This window comes from Oncorhynchus clarkii, chromosome 12 (genome assembly GCF_045791955.1).
Source record: "Oncorhynchus clarkii lewisi isolate Uvic-CL-2024 chromosome 12, UVic_Ocla_1.0, whole genome shotgun sequence".
NCBI lineage: Eukaryota > Metazoa > Chordata > Actinopteri > Salmoniformes > Salmonidae > Oncorhynchus > Oncorhynchus clarkii.
Window position 1 is genome coordinate 16,961,784 of NC_092158.1, and position 20,603 is coordinate 16,982,386.

The following is a 20,603-nucleotide window of genomic DNA, read 5'->3' on the forward strand; positions in this document are numbered from 1 at the left end:
AGAAAACTGAGGATGGATCAACAATGTTGTAGTTACTCAACAATACTAACCTAAATGACAGAGTAAAAAGAAGCAAGTCTGTACAGAATAAAAATATTCCAAAACAGGCATTCTGTTTGCAAAAAGGCACTAAAGTAAAACTGCAAAAATGTGGCAAAGAAAATATCTTTATGTCCTGAATACAAAAAGTTATGTTTGGGGAAATCCAACACAACACATCACTGAGTATCAATTCTTCCTATTTTCAAGGGTGGTGGTGGTTGCATCATGTTATGAGTATGCTTGTCATCGGCAAAGACTATGGAGTTTTTTAGGCTAAAAAGAAATGGAATAGAGCTAAGCACAGGCAAAATCCTAGAGGAAAACCTAGTTCAGTCTGCTTTCCAAAAGACAAATTAATCTTTCACCAGGTCAATAACCTAAAACACAAGGCCAAATATACCCAAGTGGCCTATTTAGATTGGACTTAATTCGGCTTGAAAATCTATGGCAAAACTTGAAAATGGTTGTCTACAGTAGCAATGATCAACAACCAACTTGACAGAGCTTAAAGAATTTTTCATATAATAATGTGCAAATATTGTGCAATCCAGGTGTGCAAAGCTCTTAGAGACTTACCCAGGAAGACTCACATCTGTAATCGCTGCCAAAAGGTGATTCTAACATGTATTGATTGACTCAGGGCTGTGAATACTTATGTAAATGAGATATTTCTCTATTTCATTTTCAATAAATGTGCAAACATTTCTAAAAACATGTTTTGTCATTATGGGGTATTGTGTGTGGATGGGTGAAAAAATATATAGAGTAAATGTTGAATTCAGGCTGTAACACATAAAATGTGGAATAAGTCAAGGGGTATGAATACTTTCTGAAGGCATCTGAATGCTGGTTGGTTTAACACTGAATTTGAGGTTCAGTTGGAAACCAGCTACTTCTCGCTGCCGCCATCCTTTGCATTGGAGAACTCATTGTTCAAATACACAAAAGCAAAGAATATGTCAGAAATTTATTTTCAGCAAGGTTCTCAAGCGATGAACAAATTATCTTATACACTTCCCTACTCTGAGCTCCGTAAGGTCCTAAAACATTTACAAAAGAGGCAGTTCAATCTTCTATAAACGCTAAACTCAATCACCCATTCTCATAAACCTGTTCATGTTCCTACTCTCACACTACATACTGTTCATAATGTACTGTTCATTTGTAATGTACTCTGTGAATACCAAAATGTGAACAACTTGATACTACATACCTACCAGTGGCATGTATTCATGGATGCCAAAGTAAGCCAGGCTTCCCAAAAAAACTGACCAATCATTTTTTCTTTTTTTTCTTCTTTGGTCTCTTTTTTCTTTGGTCTGTGTTTCATAATGCTCTTCATAATGCTCTTTTTAATTCGCAAGAGGCTGAATGTACACATGACCAAAAGTATGTTCACACCTGCTTGTTGAACATCTCATTCCAAAATCATAGGCATTAATATGGAGTTGGTCCCCCCTTTGCTGCTATAACAGCCTCCACTTCTGGGAATGCTTCACACATAGATGTTGGAACATTGCTGCGGGGACTTGCTTCCATTCAGCCACAAAACCATTAGTGAGGTCGGGCACTGATGTTGGGCGATTAGGCCTGGCTCACAGTCAGCGTTACAATTCATCCCAAAGGTGTTCGATAGGGCTGAGGTCAGGTCTCTGTGCAGGCCAGTCAAGTTTTTACACACCGATCTCGACAAACCATTTCTGTATGGACCTCGCTTTGTGCACGGGCATTGTCTTGCTGAAACTGGAAAAGGCCTTCCCCAAACTGTTGCCACAAAGTCGGAGGCACAGAATCATCTAGAATGTCAGTGTATCCTGTTGCATTAAGATTTCCATTCACTGGAACCAAGGGGCCTAGCCTGAACCATGAAAAACAGCCCCAGACCATTATTCCTCCTCCACCAAACTTTAGTTGGCAATATGCATTGGGGCAGGTAGTGTTTTGCTGGCATTTGCCAAACCCAGATTCGTCCGTCGGACTGACAGATGGTGAAGCGTGATTATCACTCCAGAGAATGCATTTCCGCTGCTCAAGAGTCCAATGGCGGCGAGCTTTACACCACTCCAGCCGACACTTGGTATTGCAGATGGTGAACTTACGCTTGTGTGCGGCTGCTCGGCCATGGAAACCCATTTCATGGAGCTCCTGACAAACAGTTATTGTGCTTCCAGAGGCCATTTTGAACTCGGTAGAGAGATGCAACCGAGGACAGACCATTTTTACGTGCTATGTGCTTCAGCACTCGGCGGTCCCATTCTGTGAGCTTGTGTGGGCTACCACTTCACTGCTGCTCCGTTGTTGCTCCTAGATGTTTCCACTTCACAATAACAGCACTTACAGTTGACCAGGGCAGCTCTAGAAGGGCAGAAATTTGACGAACTGACTTGTTGGAAAGGTGGCATCCTATGACGGTGTCACGTTGGAAGTCACTGAGCTCTTCAGTAAGGCCATTCTACTAATCCACTAATTTGAAGGCGTGTCCACATTCACTATACAAAAGTATCTCAAAGCAAACCGAGCGAACGAAACAGCACCCCTCTGTCTCTGTATGTGTAGGCCATCTATCTGATGCTGTCTGGTCCAAACAAGTATGACATTGTTGCCGCCCTTAGCATTGAATGCAAGGGAAGCCAACAAGCATTTGGCCTCCCTTGATAAAAGAAAAGTATAAAATAATAGCCAATCAGCGTTGAGCTAAACTGAGCGAGCTCAACTGTGAATGGTGCTCTCCGGGTTGTGATGAAAATAAGGTGTGGTTGAATTTATTCTGCCACTGTGTCTTCTTGTCTCGGCCTTTAGGCCTATATATCACTGTCGCAAGGCATATGAACTAACAGCTTACATAGCAACACATAGGTTGTAATATGGATTTTTTTCTGTCTTCTCCAGTGATTTTACCCACGCACAGCTACTGATACCTACAAACATACATTGTCACTCGTAAAGCAAATAATAATTGAAAGACACATACATTTCTGGATAAATTGGCACAACCCATCCTCTGCTAGTGCTAACAAACACAAAAGCAACAAATTGGCACATTCATACAATGTAGAAATTAGATTCTTTCAGATGAGATACACCAGAAAAATCGTGTGATTTGCAGAGAAGACTACCGACTGATAATTCACATAAATGACGCCAGGGTGAGTTAGTTTGACAGATGCAAGTTAAGTGTATTTCCTTCTATGACCATTGGGGATATTTATTGATTCCATGTATCATAGTACATTTTATTATTCAGTGCTTTGTGACACAGTGGAAGTGCTGACAATTAGGGACACCATTCTCGGCAAAACACTCGAAATGTGCTTCTGGACAGAAAAAATAATCAAGCCATCTTTTGGTATTTTAGTTTTTTTCGAAAATGACAACCTTTTCCAGAATGAGCACAACCCAGACTGGCATGAAAAAAAACAGGGTTTCAAAGGGGCAACCACCAAGTCAAACTAACATTTAGGAATATTTTGCATTGTTTTTCTTTAAGCGTTTTGCAGCAAGGTGGAATAGATCACCTTGGTGATCTGCAGTACAGCGGCGTGTAGCGAGTACTGCACCACGATGGAGCCGAAGCCTTTGTAGAATCCCAGGGCTCCCTCCTCTCGCCGGATCACATTTACACAGTCCCGGATGCCTTCATACTGCGTGTTGATGGGCAGGACCTCAAAGCCCAGGTCTGTGTTGTCGATGATGGTGCGCGTGCCCTGGATGTGGAGCCTGTGCATCACCATCTCCAGCGGATAGAGGAGGACATCGGCACACAGACTGGCCACAAAACTAGCCATGAGTTCTGGGAAGTAAGCATCCAGCATGGTCTGGACCGTCTCCGAGCCGTCCACGGGCTGCTTGGCCGGACTCTTCCGGCGCAGGAGGAAGAGAACCAGCCTCTGCACGGTGGAGCTCACCACATAGTGGAGGACCCCGTGGAGCACGGTGGGGAGCATGAGACCCCATAGGGGCAGCAGGCGCTTGCTGTGGGGGACGCCCATTCCCATGACCCGGCCCACACCCTCCTTCACACAGTCCAGGATTCCAGGGTTGTCCCGGATGATCTCACTCTGGGGACACACAAAAAGGGACACTATGGGTGTGGTGCATATTTCATGGTTAATACAGAATGATCTGAAATGATCTCTGCATGTGTGTTTGGATTGAAAAGACCAGCTCTGTGAAGGAATGGATACATTTACTGATTCTTTGATACTGTTAAAAGGTTGAGTTTCGCAAAAACATGAAGTCATATTTATCTTTATTAGACAATGGACGAACGATGATCTTCACACTCAAGATTATCTTTATGTTGTTGGGAAACTCACCCAAAGTTAGTTAGAAAGTGAAGGGGAGTTATAGAAGATACAGATGGACAAGATAAGGACAGCCAAAATACAACAGACCACAAAGGGATCATCATCCATATATAGTAAGTATGAAGTATGGACACACTCACCTGCACAGTTTCAATGAGGCTTGCTGAGTAAAATGGCATGGCAACCACACAGGTCAAACTGTAAAAAGGAGATACACAATGACTGGTCATAAGATCAAAGCATTCTACTGAAATAAAGATATCAGCACCATCTGATAACAGCATCTACTAAATGTAAAGTCCCTTCTCTATTACCCTGCACACTTTTTTATACATATGAATATGCACTCTATAGTTATGCAATTAAATTATCACTTACCATACTGTTACTTGTAAGTTACAGTATAAAAACCATTCATTATTTAGGAAAGAAAATAAATGTTATTACCCTTTCAGAGCCAAATGCCCAATAACTTGCTTGGGGTTCCATTTGTGGGAGAGTTCTCTGAGAACAAACAAACAAGCATAGTCAGTCCTCTATCCAAGGTACCAGGTAAGTAACAGTGTTCATTTATTTCAAACAAGGTGATTTCACATAATTCAGATTTTTAAGAATAAAAAAAGGTTGGTTTAAACTAGTTATTGTATTGTTTGAACACTTATTTTTGAAGTATACTCTATAGTTTGTTTCATGCCGTTTTTTTCCCATTTATTTAAAGCTGTTAGTGGTCTTCGATTTTGGTAATGGAACTTTGTGATCATCTCACTGGAACCCTTGGGAGCTGATAGATATGGCCTCTCTTGAGTATAATCACCTACCTCCATTATGTTCTGGTAGTGGCTAGAGGCCACATTGTGAGTGGAAGTTTGACACCTAACGCCATTTAAAAGGATGACTTGCTATTGATGTTGTGCTCGATTTTTATCAACAGCAATACAAACATTATATTTTTGTTTGTCGAAGTCTTGTCAAAGATATGGTGGGCGATCAGGCGAGGACTAAAGGCAATGACTAATATAAGCAATATTCCCATTGGCTAGTTTTCTTGTCTCAAATATCCTCCAACAGTAAACGCATACCGTGGTAGTGGAGTGCATTCACTTATGATGCCTTCTGTTCCCAATGTGACTCCCTGTACCACAAAGGTGCTGCCCATTCCTTTCCATAAGGCCTTAGGACCCTGCAAGCAGACAATTCACAAAAATATACTGCCATTAAAACATGTTAGCATTTTTTGTGTTGATATTTGTTAGGCCCATTTGTGAATGTTGGGTTTTGGGTTTGTGAAAAGCATTTACTACCTGACTCTTGGTGACATTATACATCACACTGATAGCAGTCAATGGGGACAGATGGTAGCACCTGGCGTGATAATTGACCTGGAAGCCACAAACAAACAGAATTAGGAATAATTTATTTATTATTACTACTTACTTCAACTTAGTTCATTAAATACTTACTTCAAGCACACTGGAGGTGAAACCTTAAGTAGCATTATAATGGGCAACTGTGATACACCCATGAAGATTTATTTACTGTATTGTAGAAAGATTTGAGTCAACAGAGTACACCAAAGCCTAAGGATGGAACACATACAGACTCTGAACATGTGAATTCTGGCATATACTACATGGCTGACCGTAGGCTTACCTGGCACTGACGACGAAACACAATGCAAGGGTGAGCCAGGACATTTTCAGTAAAGAGACTGGAAGAAGAAGACATGGTGTGAACACAGTGCCTTCAGAAAGTATTCACACCCCTTGACTTTTTCCACATTTTGTTGAGTTACGACCTGATTTTAAAATGGATTCAATTGAGATTCAGCAGACATTGAATATCCCTTTGAACATGGTGAATTTATTAAATACACTTTGGATGGTGTATCAAAACACCCAGTCACTACAAAGATACAGGCATCCTTCCTAACTCAGTTGCCAGAGAGGAAGGAAACCGCTCAGCGATTTCACTATGAGGACAATGTTGACTTTATAACAGTCACAGCATTTAATGGCTGTGATAGGAAAACATTGAGGATAGATCAACAACATTGTAGTTATTCCACAATACTAACACATTTTCATAAGTATTCACACCTGACTCAATATTTTGTAGAAGCACAGCATGTTCTGCAGCTTTTATAGCTGTGAGTCTTTCTGGGTAAGTCTCTAAGAGCTTTCCACACCTGGATTGTGAAACATTTTCCCATTATTCTTTTCAATAGTCTTCAAGCTCTGTTAAATTGGTTGTTGATCATTGCTAGACAAACATTTTCAGGTCTTGCATAGATTTGCAAGTAGATTTAAGTCAAAACTGTAACTCGGCCACAGGAATATTCACTGTCTTCTTGGTAAGCAATTCAGTGTAGATTTGGCCTTGTGTTTCAGGTTATTGTCCTGCTGAAAGGTGAATTCATCTCCCAGTGTCTGGTGGAAAGCAGATTGAACTGGGTTTCGCTCTAAGATTTTGCCTGTGCTTAGCTCCAGTCTGATTATTTTTTTAAACTGAAAAACTCCCTAGTCCTTAACGATTACAAGCATACTCATAACATGATGCAGCCACCAGTATGCTTGAAAATATAGAGAATGGTACTCAGTATTGTGTTGTATTGGATTTGCCTCAATCATAACACTTTGTTTTCAGCCCAAAAAGTGAATTCCTTTGTGTAGTATTACTGCAGTGCCTTGTGCAAACAAGATGCATGTTTTGGAATATTTTTGTTCTGTACAGGTTCTCTTCTTTTCACTCTGTCAACGTGATATTTCTGTATTTGATTTTCAATAAATTAGCAAACATTTCTAAAAACATGTTTTTAATTTGTGATTATGGCATAATGTGTGTAGATGGATTAAATCCGATTGTTTTCACATGCATTTTGAATTCAGGCTGTAACAAAACAAATTGTGGAATAAGTTGAGGGTAATGAATACTTTCTGAAGGCACTGTACATTTGTATTTGTATTTATTATGGATCCCCTTTAGCTGCTGCCAAAGCAGCATCTACCCTTCCTGGGGTCCAGCAAAATTAAGGCAGTTTATACAATTTAAAAAAACATTACAATACATTCACAGATTTCACAACACGCTGTGTGCCCTCAGGCCCCTACTCCACCACTACCACATATCTACAGTACTAAATCCATGTGTATGTATAGTGTGTATGTTATCGTGTGTGTGTGTGTGTGTATGTGTCTATCCCAATGTTTGTGTTGCTTCACTTTTCCATAAGGTGTTTTTTTTTTTTTATCTGTTTTTTTAAATATAATTTTACTGCTTGCGTCAGTTCCATGTAGTCATTGCTCTATGTAGTACTGTGTGCCTCCCATTGTCTGTTCTGGACTTGGGGACTGTGAAGGGACCTCTTGTAGCATGTCTTGTGGGGTATGCATGGGTGTCCAAGTAGTTGTGTGTGCCACTACTGTGTGCCAGTAGTTTAGACAGACAGCTCAGTGCATTCAACATGTCATGTCAACATTCAATACCTCTCATAAATAAAAGTAGTGATGAAGTCAATCTCTCCTCCACTTTCAGCCAGGAGAGATTGACATGCATATGATTAATATTAGCTCGCTGTGTAGATCCAAGGGCCAGCCGTGCTGCCTTGTTCTGAGCCAATTGCAAAGTCCTTTTTTGTGGCACCTGACCACACGACTGAACAGTAGTCAAGGTGCGACAAAACTAGGGCCTGTAGAACCTGCCTTGCTGATATTGATGTTAAGAAGGCAAAGCATCGCTTTATTATAGACAGACTTCTCCCCATCTTAGCTACTAATTTCCACATTATTTATTACAAGATTTAGTTGAGGTTTAGGGTTAAGTGAGTGTTTTGTTCCAAATACAATGCTTTTAGTTTTAGAAATATTTAGGGCTAACTTATTCCTTGCCACCCATTCTGAAACTAACTGCAGCTCTTTGTTGAGTGTTGCAGTCATTTCAGTCACTGTAGTAGCTGACGTGTATAGCGTTGAGTCATCCGCATACAAAGACACTCTGGCTTTACTCAAAGTCAGTGGCATGTCGTTAGTAAAAATTTAAAAAGCAAGGGGCCTAAACAGCTATCCTGGGGAATTCCTGAGTCTAACTGGATTATATTTTAGAGGCTTCCATTAAAGAATACCCTCTGTGTTCTGTTAGACAAGTAACTCTTTATCCACAATATAGCAGGGGGTGTAAAGCCATAACACATACGTTTTTCCAGCAGCAGACTACGATCGATAATGTCAAAAGCACCACTGAAGACTAACAACAATGTCTCTCAGCCAACCATGCTCTGTACATACGGTGCATTCGGAAAGTATTAAGACCCCTAGACTTTTTCCACATTGTGTTACATTACAGCCTTATTTGAAAAATTATGACATATAAAAACAGAAATACCTTATTGACACAAGTATTCAGACCCTTTGTTATTAGACTGTAAATTGAGCTCAGGTGCATCCTGTTTCCATTGATCATCTTTGAGATGTTTATACAACCTGATTGGACTCCACCTGTGGTAAATTCAATTGATTGGACATGATTTGGAAAGGCACACCTGTCAGAGCAAAAACCAAGCCATGAGGTCAAAATAATTGTCCGTAGAGCTCCGATTCAGGATTGTGTCGAGGCACAGATCTTGCGAAGGGTACCAAAAAATGTCTGCAGCATTGATGGTCCCAATGACAAAGTGGCTTCAATAATTCTTAAATAGAATAAGTTTGGCACCACCATCTAGAGCTGGCCGCCTGGCCAAACTGAGAAATCGGGAGAGAAGGGCCTTGGTCAGGGAGCTCCAGAGTTCCTCTGTGGAGATGGGATAGCCTCCCAGAAGGACAACCATCTGTGCAGCACTCCACCAATCAGGCCTTTATGGTAGAGTGGCCGGACGGAAACCAATCCTCAGTAAAAGGCACAGGACAACCCGCTTGGAGTTTGCCAAAAAGCAACTAATAGTCTCTCAGACCATGACAAACAAGATTCTCTGGTCAGATTCTCTGGCCTGAATTCCAAGCGTCACGTCTGTTGAAAACCTGGCACCATCCCTACGGTGAAGCATGGTGGTGGCAGCCTCATGCTGTGGGGATGTTTGTCAGCGGCAGGGAATGAGATCAAGGGAAAGATGAATGGAGCAAAGTAGAGAGATCCTTGATGAAAACATGCTCCAGAGTGCTCAGGACCTCAGACTGGGGTGAAGGTTCACCTTCCAACAGGACAACGACCCTAAGCACACAGCCAAGACAATGCAGAAGTGGCTTCGGGACAAGCTTCCTAATGTCCTTGAGTGGCCCAGCCAGAGCCCAGACTTGAACCCAATCGAACATCTCTGGAAAGACCTGAAAATATCTGTGGAGCGACACACCACATCCAACCTGGCGGAGCTTGAGAGGATCTGCAGAGAAGAATGCGAGAAACTCCCCAAATACAGGTGTGCCAAGCTTGTAGCATCATACACAAGAAGACTTGAGGCTGTAATCACTGCCAAAGGTGCTTCAACAAAGTACTGAGTAAAGGGTCTGAATACTTATGCAAATGTGATATTTCATTTTTTAAATTGTATTTTATAAATTAGCAAACATTTCTAAATTTGCTTTGTCATTATGGGGTATTGTGTGTAGATAGATGAGGGGGATTTTAAAAAAAAACAATTTTAGAATAAGCTTGTAACATAACAAAATGTGGAAAAAGTCAAGGGGTCTGAATACTTTCCGAATGCACTGTATTGGCTTACTGCTTTCCTTTTCCCAAACACTTTGACTGTATATATAATGTTTAATGACGGAAATGGTTTGTTTAATGTAAATGTTTACTTTCCTTTAGAAGTCAAGATGGATCATAGTCATCTCTTTACTACTAAACTACCACTGAATTACTGAAACATTGAATTACCTTGCAAGCCCGATACCAAATCCAGCAAATCTGTTCAACTGCTCTGAAAGAGAAAGAACATATACATGTGAATGAATATCTAACAGCAACATTTAATGGAAAACCTTATTTATTGTTATACATAAATAAGTCATAGTCATGCAAGTCACTCAATATTTTGAGCATCATAGGCTAAGTAGCTGAGAAATTAGACTCTTCGAAATGTGTTTATTGTCAACAAACAAGCAGAGCATCAAGTATAGTGCAAGGGTCACAGCCTCACTGGGGGAAGCACACGTATTAGTCGGAGGTGTAAAGTCACCAAGACACGCAAACCCTCCTCAAATGTTATTAGTCGTGACACAGATTTGCAGGTGCAGCGAAATGCTTGTGTTTCTAGCTCCAACAGTGCAGTAATACTTAGCAATAAAATAAAAAACAATACACACAAAATTATCGGAAATATCAGAACGAGCAATGTTAGAGACTGGATGATATAAACATACACATACTACTGTTAAAAAGTTTGGGGTCACTTAAAAACGTCCTTCTTTTTGAAAGAAAAGCAATTTTTTTGTCCAATAAAATAACATCAAATTGATCATAAATACAGTGTAGACATTGTTAATGTTGTAAATGACTATTGTAGCTGGAAACGGCTGATTTTTTAATGTAATATCTACATAGGCCCATTATCAGCAACCATCACTCCTGTGTTCCAATGGCACGTTGTGTTAGCTAATCCAAGTTTATAATTTTAAAAGGCTAACTGATTATTAGAAAACCCTTCTGCAATTATATTAGCACAGCTGAAAACTGTTGTTCTGATTAAAGAAGCAATAGAACTGGCCTTCTTTAGACTAGTTGAGTATCTGGAGCATCAGCATTTGTGGTTCGATTACAGGCTCAAAATGGCCAGAAACAAAGACCTTTCTTCTTTAACTCGTGAGGGTTCGATTACAGGCTCAACATGGCCAGAAACAAAGACCTTTCTTCTGAAACTCGTCAGTCTATTCTTCTTCTGAGAAATGAAGGCTATTCCATGCGAGAAATTGACAAGAAACTGAAGATCTGGTACAACGCTTTGTACTACTCCCTTCACAGAACACAGCAAACTGGCTCTAACCAGAATAGACAGAGGAGTGGGAAGCCCCGGTGCACAACTGAGCAAGAGGACAAGTACATTTACATTACAGTGTCTAGTTTGAGAAACAGACGCCTCACAAGTCCTCAACTGGCAGCTTCATTAAATAGTACCTGCAAAACAACAGTCTCAACGTCAACAGTGAAGAGGCGACTCCGGGATGCTAGCCTTCTAGGCAGAGGTGCAAAGAAAAAGCCATATCTCAGACTGGCCATTAAAAAGAAAATAAAAGACTAAGGCCTCCCGAGTGGCGCAGTGGTCTAAGGCATTGCATCGCAGTGCTAGCTGTGCCACTAAAGATTCTGGGTTCGTACAGCTCTGTCGCAACCGGGAGGCCCATGGGGAGGGGGGGGCGCACAATTGGCCCAGAGTTGTCCAGGTTAGGGAGTGTTTGGCCGGCAGGGATATCTTTATCTCATCACGTACTAGCGACTCTTGTAGCGGGCCGGGCGCAGTGCACGCTGACCAGGTCGCCAGGTATACGGTGTTTCCTCCGACACATTGGTGCGGCTGGCTTCTGGGTTGGATGGGCATTGTGTCAAGAAGCAGTGCGGCTTGGTTGGGTTGTGTTTCGGAGGACGCATGGCTCTCAATCTTCGTCTGTGCGGGAGTTCAAGCGATGAGACAAGACTGTAACTACTACCAATTGGATACCATGAAAAAGGGATGAAAACAAATAATAAAAAGATAGGCAAAAGAACACGGACACTGGAAAGAGGAACTCTGCCTAGAAGGTTCAGCATCCCGGAGTTGCCTCTTCACTGTTGACGTTGACTCAATCCACTGCAGACTTGTTGATGTGGATGGGGGAGTGCTCTCTCTGCTGTCTCCTGTAGTCCACAATCAGCTCTTTTGTTTTGTTGAGGGACAGGTTATTTTCCTCCTCCCTTTAGGCTGTCTCATCGTTGTCTTCATCACTGGAAGAGCATCTTGTGTCTCAACCGATGGTGGGCACAACAGAAAAACCTCATGATGTGAAATAGGGTCTAAGCGAACGTTTTTAATTTAGGCATTGTTAGATAATTGATGTTAATGGTTTAAGGTTTTTGACAAAACTGTTTGTAAGCTTTTAAATGACATCAAATTCAACTGTTTATATTTTCCATTGAAGAAGACAATGATGTCTCATGGTATGATATGCAAAATGGGTCAATTTTGAGCACGTTTATCTCATTAATGTTTTGGCATTCATGTCCAAAAAGTCCCTATTTGACCACTTCTTCCACGGGCAAACATCAATGGAAAGTTTTGAATCAAAAAAGGAATACTGTCAGAAAGGGATTTAATTCAAGTGGATTTACCCTGTAGTGTGATTGACATCAATCAATGTTCACAAATGCACCTAAAAGCGCAAATAACCAGGAAAGCTACTTTATAATATACAGTATGACTCATCCGCATACTTGAGAAATGCTCCTACTGTAGGTCTACACTACACTCCCTCTCTATCTGTAGGGTATTGTCTGAACCCCAAAATGGTGGTAGGTCTGCTCAAATGCCAAGTTTCTGTTTGTTATTTCATCATTGATGCTTTGAAAGGAAGTCCTGTCAATATTTACTTCTTGTAGGTAATTCTGGACTTGTTGTTATGAGTTGGTTGGATTCTATCGGCGCAATAGTACATGCAATCAAGAACAGTGGCTCATAAAACAGTTTAAAAACAGAGATCTATGCTAGGCCTACAGTAGTTTGTGCTCTCTTCAGTGTTTTTGTACTTTAATGTCATTGAATCCCTATCCTGCACAGGAATCATTTATATGAATGGTAACTGATTGTAAACGTGGATTTCAGGGCGAAGTCAAAGAAAGTTAAACGTATTTTTGTGGTACCTAGACACGTAACGTTACGCTAAAGTTGAAGTATGTCGCATAAGTTACTGTCGGTAATGTAAAGTCCAAATTTTTGACAATGACTCTTCTATTCTCAGGACTAGCTAGCTAGCTAGTTGAAAGTTGAGTGATTTCACATTCAAACACTCATGACACAGTGACGATTTCGTGTCGTAGTCATTGTTGTGAATGAAAATGGTCAGTGTTGCGGAAATTATGTCCCCTACCGGATGGAGGAGCTGTGGGCAGAGTATCTTCAGCACCAGGTGCTGCAGGGACCGCCTCAAATTGGGGCGTGCGTTCACCAAAATGTAAATTTCGGCTACCTGGAATATCTGGCGGTGTTGTTACCCAATTCTGCAGGTCCACACTAGAAGAATTATTAAATGACCTTCCACTGTAGCCCCCACTGTAAGCAGGATCCTCAATACCTCTGTAACCTAAACCGTCAAAATTGTCCGGTCGCCGAGAAGTCATCCTGCACGAGAGCTAAATAGGAGTGACAGCTCCTTTGATATCACGACTAACGTTAGTCAAATAAATATGTGTAACTATACCACTTTTTAAATCTACGAGGAACACATTGAAAATTAAAATGAACCACAGTATTAACACCAATTTCGACCGCTAGCAAGCTAGCCACCCTAAATTATTTCGTTAGATACGCTAGATAGCGAGCACAGTAACAACACGAATGAACTGTCAGCTGATCATATCAGCGGCTCGTCAGAAACACTAAAAAGGTACATCCTGGTCATGGAATTTTGAAGTTTGTCAAAATAAAAGTTCCCCATGTAATAGTAGAACCATGTCAATAACCTGCATTTATTCATGATATATGAAATATAATTAGCTAAACATTAACAATGAATCTTATTTATTCATATTTAAGTGACATTTGCATTAAATATCGGTTTTAAAACATGTTCCAAGGTCAAATGAAAGGCCACAATGTGAATCACTGTATATGGAATACATATTGGCTTATACAGCTAAATCTATTCTGGGTGCCACAGTAAAGGGGTTGTAGGGGATACTCAATAGGGTCTGTAGAATGTATATATGGTGTCATTTCATGGGGCTCTCAATAATACAGAGTATTTCATATACAGTGATTCATATTGTGGCCAATGGAGTGGATGAAGTAAAAGGCCAGCAACACTCTGCATTACTCAAAGCCCCATGAAATGACACCACATATAGATTATACAAACCCCACTGAGTATTCCCAACAACACTTTTACATCGGCACATAGAAACATTTTTCTATATAAGACAATATGTAATTTATAGGCCTACAGTGCATTATTTCCATTTTTATTTAACTAGGAAGTCAGTTAAGAACACATTTTATTTACAATGATGGCCTACCCTGGACAATGCTAGGCCAGTTGTGTGGTTCCCTATGGGACTCACATTCAAAGCCAGATGTGATTCAGCCTGGAATTGAACCAGGGACTGTAGTGATGCCTCTTGCACTGAGTTACAGTGCCTTAGAATGCTGTGCCACTTGGGTGCCCTGCATTTGGACCAATGGAATGGGTGGAGTAGAAATGGCTACTGGGTAGATTCCAGTGCAAGATCAGTAGGGTCTCTAGAATATTATTTTCTTTACATTAATTTACTTAAGCTCCAGCCATTTCTCAATGTGCTCCACCTTATAATATAATCTTATATAAAGTAGTAATTATCTTTAGTTTAGATATTTCCCCGATGTAGTTATAATTTTGTAACGTTATTTTAGCATTATGCCCTATGGAAAGCTGCATATTTTATTTATTTTGGATCATACACATACCGTTGTACTTTTAATTTGAAGACAAAATCAGAAAACCGAAAGTCTTAATGCTGCTCCCGGGACACTACCGCTGCTGCCGTGACGCTAATGCCGATCAACTGGAAGTTGTTTCCTTCTCTTCCGCATCCAAACTGCATTGTGGGACATTGACGTTGTTTCTTTGTGTACTTATTTGACCTAGCCGCAGTGCGTCCATGGAAACAGCAAACAAACGAGACTTGTGTGCAAGAGATTAGGGTGAACAATCCATAGATGTTAAATGGAGGCGAGGGAAACAGGTGTCTATACAATTATGAAAGCTGCCAATGTGATAATTTTAGATTTGTTGTGGAAATACAACACAGGGACACTCGAAGTCAATCTTAAATTAATAATTGTTTATTATCAGCTTGCTAGAGAGGTTCCAAAAAACTTGATGCACCATAGTGAACATACAGTGGGGCAAAAAAAGTATTTAGTCAGCCACCAATTGTGCAAGTTCTCCCACTTAAAAAGATGAGAGAGGCCTGTAATTTTCAACATAGGTACACTTCAACAGACAAAATGAGAAAAAAAATCCAGAAAATCACATTGTAGGATTTTTAATTAATTTATTTGCAAATTATGGTGGAAAATAAGTAACAACTTTTGTCAATAACAAAAGTTTATCTCAATACTTGGTTATATACCCTTTGTTGGCAATGACAGAGGTCAAACATTTTCTGTAAGTCTTCACAAGGTTTTCACACACTGTTGCTGGTATTTTGGCCCATTCCTCCATGCACATCTCTCCTAGAGCAGTGATGTTTTGGGGTTGTTGCTGGGCAACACGGACTTTCAACTCCCTCCAAAGATTTTCTATGGGGTTGAGATCTGGAGACTGGCTAGGCCACTCCAGGACCTTGAAATGCTTCTTACGAAGCCACTCATTTGTTGCCCGGGCGGTGTGTTTGGGATCATTGTCATGCTGAAAGACCCAGCCACATTTCATCTTCAATGCCCTTGCTGATGGAAGGAGATTTTCACTCAAAATCTCACGACACATGGCCCCATTCATTCTTTCCTTTACACGGATCAGTCGTCCTGGTCCCTTTGCAGAAAAACAGCCCCAAAGCATGATGTTTCCACCCCCATGCTTCACAGTAGGTATGGTGTTCTTTGGATGCAACTCAGCATTCTTTGTCCTCCAAACACGACGAGTTGAGTTTTTACCAAAAAGTTCTATTTTGGTTTCATCTGACCATATGACATTCTCCCAATCTTCTTCTGGATCATCCAAATGCTCTCTAGCAAACTTCAGACGGGCCTGGACATGTACTGGCTTAAGCAGGGGGACATGTCTGGCACTGCAGGATTTGAGTCCCTGGCGGCGTAGTGTATTACTGATGGTAGGCTTTGTTACTTTGGTCCCAGCTCTCTGCAGGTCATTCACTAGATCCCCCCGTGTGGTTCTGGGATTTTTTGTGATCATTTTGACCCCACCGGGTGAGATCTTGCGTGGAGCCCCAGATCGAGGGAGATTATCAGTGGTCTTGTATGTCTTCCATTTCCTAATAATTGCTTCCACAGTTGATTTCTTCAAACCAAGCTGCTTACCTATTGCAGATTCAGTCTTCCCAGCCTGGTGCAGGTCTACAATTTTGTTTCTGGTGTCCTTTGACAGCTCTTTGGTCTTGGCCATAATGGAGTTTGGAGTGTGACTGTTTGAGGTTGTGGACAGGTGTCTTTTATACTGATAACAAGTTCAAACAGGTGCCATTTAAACAGGTAACAGGTGGAGGACAGAGGAGCCTCTTAAAGAAGAAGTTACAGGTCTGTGAGAGCCAGAAATCTTGCATGTTTGTAGGTGACCAAATACTTATTTTCCACCATAATTTGCAAATAAATTCATTAAAAATCCTACAATGTGATTTTCTGGATTTTCTTTTCTAATTTTGTCTGTCATAGTTGAAGTGTACCTATGATGGAAATTACAGGCCTCTCTCATCTTTTTAAGTGGGAGAACTTGCACAATTGGTGGCTGACTAAATACTTTTTTGCCCCACTGTATGTCAGGAGCTCTATCGGGGCAGTCCTGTTAGTTCCCTTATATACAGACAAGTTATACTTGCAGTTATATAGCTTATTCTTTCATAATTAATTAATCATTAACGTTTGCTTCATTCATGTGACCGACCAATACTGGGTCATGCATGTGACAGATCAATACCTCACGAGGCTTCTTCTCTCTAAGCTGTGACCTTGAAACTGAGATATCCTTTCTCTAAACAAGGTTTACGGTGAAGCAAGATGGTGGCAACATCCTGCTGTTGGGATGCTCCAGAGCTCTCAGGACCTCAGACTGGGACGAAGGTTCACAGAAAACGCAGTAGTTGCTTCAGGACAAATTCTGAATGTCCTTGAGTGGCCCAGACAGAGCCCGGACTTGAACCCAATCGTACATCTCTGGAGAGACCTGAAAATAGCTGTGCTGCAACGCTACCCATCCAACCTGACAGAGCTTGAGAGGATCTGCAGAGAAGAATGGGAGAAGCTCCCCAAATATAAGTGTGCCAAGCTCGGAAAATACCCAAGAAAACTTGAGGCTGTAATCGGTGCCAAAGGTGCTTCAACAAGTACTGAGTAAAGAGTCTGAATACTTATGTAAATGTGATATTTCTGTAGATTTTTTTTGTATTTTTTTTTATACATTTGCAAAAATAATAAAACTATTTTTGCTTTGTCAAAATGGGGTATTGTGCGGGGATTGACAAGGATTTTTTTGATGAAGATTTTTTTTATAATCAATTTTAGAATAAGGCTTTAACTAACAAAATGTGGAAAAGGTCAAGGGGTCTGAATACTTTCCGAATACACTGTATATGTGTGTACGGTACCTGTTATATATTGGGGGCAACTAGGATGTGCTTTTGTGTTATTGCTGTAAGAAGGAGTGAATTAGCTTGCACGCTCTAATTGTTACGGTCACAGTAATGCCCTGTTATTTCCATGCTAACAGATGAATCAAGAATATACAGACATTAACATGTGCTAATCTGCTTTCTTGTGTCTATAATCAGGTACTTACATGTATTGTATGTTGTTCTATTTTTGTCATTGTTATATTTGTCATTGTTAAATTTGTTGGCCGCCATTGTAAAACAAGAATTTGTTCTTAACTGACTTGCCTAGTTAAATAAAATAAAAATTATCAGCCTCATAAAAGCTGATATTTCAAACACATAAAATATGCATCCAAGCCTAGCTGAAATATGATAAGGAACATGTTGGGTCATTTTCACAGCTCTCTTTCCTTACAATCGGTCAAACTGAAAAAAAATCTTTCCCCTGATTTTTCTTATTTTTGTATTGTATTTTCTCACTGGTGCCTCCTGGTACTGCAAAAGAAGTAGAGATGACAGATACATCTTTACAATGTCAACAAGATTGAAGTACACTACATGACCAAAAGTATGTGGACACCTGCTCATCGAACATCTCATTCCAAAATCATGGGCATTAATATGGAGTTGTTCACCCCTTTGCTGCTATAACAGCCTCCACTCTTCTGGGAAGGCTTTCCACTAGAAGTTGTAACATTGCTGCGGGGACTTGCTTCCATTCAGCCAAAAAAGCATTAGTGAGTTCGGGCACTGATGTTGGGCGATTAGGCCTGGCTCACAGTTGGCGTTCCAATTAATCCCAAAGGTGTTTGATGGGGTTGAGGTCAGGGTTCTGTGCAGGCCAGTAAAGTTCTTCCACACCGTTCTCGACAAACCATTTCTGTATGGACCTTGCTTTGTGCACGGGGCATTGTCATGATGAAACAGGAAAGGGCCTTCCCCAAACTTTTGCCAAAAAGTTGGAACTACAGAAACGTCTAGAATGTCATTGTATGCTGTAGTGTTAAGATTTTCCTTCACTGGAACAAAGGTGCCTAGCCTGAACCATGAAAAACAGCCCCAGACCCTTATTCTTCCTCCACCAAACTTACAGTTGGCACTATGGTAGCATTCTCCTGGCATCTGCCAAACCCAGATTTGTCCATCAGACTGCCAGATGGTGAAGTGTGATTCATCACTCCACAGAACATGTTTCCACTGCTCCAGAGTCCAATGGTGGCGAGCTTTACACCACTTCAGCCGACGCTTGGTATTGCGCATGGTGAACTTAGGCTTGTGTGCTGCTGCTCGGCTATGGAAACCCATTTCATGAAGCACCTAATGAACAGTACTTGTGCTGAAGTTGCTTCCAGAGGCAGTTTGGAACTTGGTAGTGAGTGTTGCGACCGAGGACAGACGATTTTTACTTGCTGTGCGCTTCAGCACTTGACGGTCCCGTTCTGTGAAGTCCCATTCTGTGAGCTTGTGTGACTTACCACTTCGTAAGTCTTTTTTTTCTTTTTTTCTCCTAGACATTTCCACTTCACAATAACAGCACTTACAGTTGACCAGGCAGCTCTAGCTTGTCAGAAAATTGGCAAATTGACTTGGAAAAGGTGGCATCCTATGACGGTACCACGTTGATAGTCACTGAGCTCTTCAGTTCTACTGCCAATGTTTGTCTATGAAGCTTGCATGGCTGTGTGCTCCATTTTGTCAGCAATGGGTGTGGCTGAAATTGCAGAATCCACTAATTTGAAGGAGTGTCCACATAGTTGTATACATATAGTGCATTAATTCTATTGATTTATGACATTCTGGTGAGCAAGGATTTATTTTGTATTCTAGGGCAACATATAATGACAGAAAAGAAGTTACATGTATCTAATTACACACAGTTGACTAACAAATTGAGAGCTTGGGGCTATAAGGTTCTCTGCAAGATGATGATTCTGAGATAATTGGCTTTAAAGTTCCAAACCCTCATTGGTTTAAATGGTGTCAGCGATTTTTATATTTTATTCTTTTAAGCTTATCAACATGGATTGGGTTATTTAGAGTACTATATTGGTAGAAACCATTGAACAGAACACGGCTATGTCAATAACTAATTTTTGACAAAAATGCAGATAGAACCTCTCGAAACTCTCGAAATAACCTACCAAAATGTTAGAAATTATAAACAAAACATATTTAAATTAGGCAACAACAAAAAATACTGCACCCTCTACCAAAAACGAGTTATGCTGTCTCTTACTGTATGTAGCCTGAAGCTGGTTAGGGTTGGGTGCGGGCCTCAGATTTTCACATTATCACATTGGCTATAGTCGATGGTTGCGCATGGGTTGTTAGCAATTCGGGTGAAAAAACAGCTGACCATATGTTCATTTCCCGTTGCAAAACATTTTAAAACGTGCCCATATGATCATAATTCTGCTGTCAATGTCCCGCTTTCCATCCCCAACCGTTTTCTTCTACTGTTCACAGAATTCCCAGCAGATGGTGACAAAATCTAATATGTGTGGCTATTTCACTGGACGCTAGGTTTGGGGTCAATTTCATTTAAAGTACAGTTGATTCAGAAAGTATACACTGAAATTCCAATTCTCCAATGCTTTTTAATTAGGAACATTTGGAATGGGAATTTCTTTTGCTTTCTAAATGGACTGGAATTGAAACGGAATTGACCCCAACCCTGCTGTACACCTCAAAGTAATCAGATGTTCCCTCAACAGCACAGAGCTGGACTGAAATGCATGGGAGAGGGAGACCACATTGAGCTTCCTCTGGCCTGTACAG

The 20,603-nt window shown here is 40.8% G+C and overlaps 2 protein-coding genes across 2 annotated transcripts in view; one reads left to right on the forward strand and one right to left on the reverse strand.

The window, feature by feature from the left end:
• LOC139422782 (E3 ubiquitin-protein ligase Praja-2-like) overlaps positions 1-20,603 on the forward strand; it is a 158,015-nt gene that overhangs the window by 56,005 nt on the left and 81,407 nt on the right. The window lies entirely within an intron of this gene.
• On the reverse strand, positions 998-13,900 carry LOC139422785 (mitochondrial outer membrane protein SLC25A46-like). The gene is made up of 8 exons (XM_071174137.1): positions 13,394-13,900; positions 10,215-10,257; positions 6,000-6,057; positions 5,651-5,728; positions 5,429-5,529; positions 4,797-4,853; positions 4,490-4,547; positions 998-4,100 (listed from the first exon to the last, which is right to left on the reverse strand). The coding sequence occupies exons 1-8, from the start codon at positions 13,641-13,643 to the stop codon at positions 3,525-3,527; spliced, it is 1,221 nt and encodes a 406-aa protein (XP_071030238.1). The 5' UTR covers positions 13,644-13,900; the 3' UTR covers positions 998-3,524.

Coding starts and splice junctions, on each gene's coding strand:
- LOC139422785 (XM_071174137.1), bottom strand. CDS start 13,643: ATGACTTCTCGGCGACCGGACAATTTTGACGGTTTAGGTTACAGAGGT. Junction 6,058..10,214: donor TTTGGTATCGGGCTTGCAAG/GTAATTCAATGT, acceptor TTCTTCTTCCAG/TCTCTTTACTGAAAATGTCC. Junction 4,101..4,489: donor GCCTCATTGAAACTGTGCAG/GTGAGTGTGTCC, acceptor GTGTGTCCCCAG/AGTGAGATCATCCGGGACAA.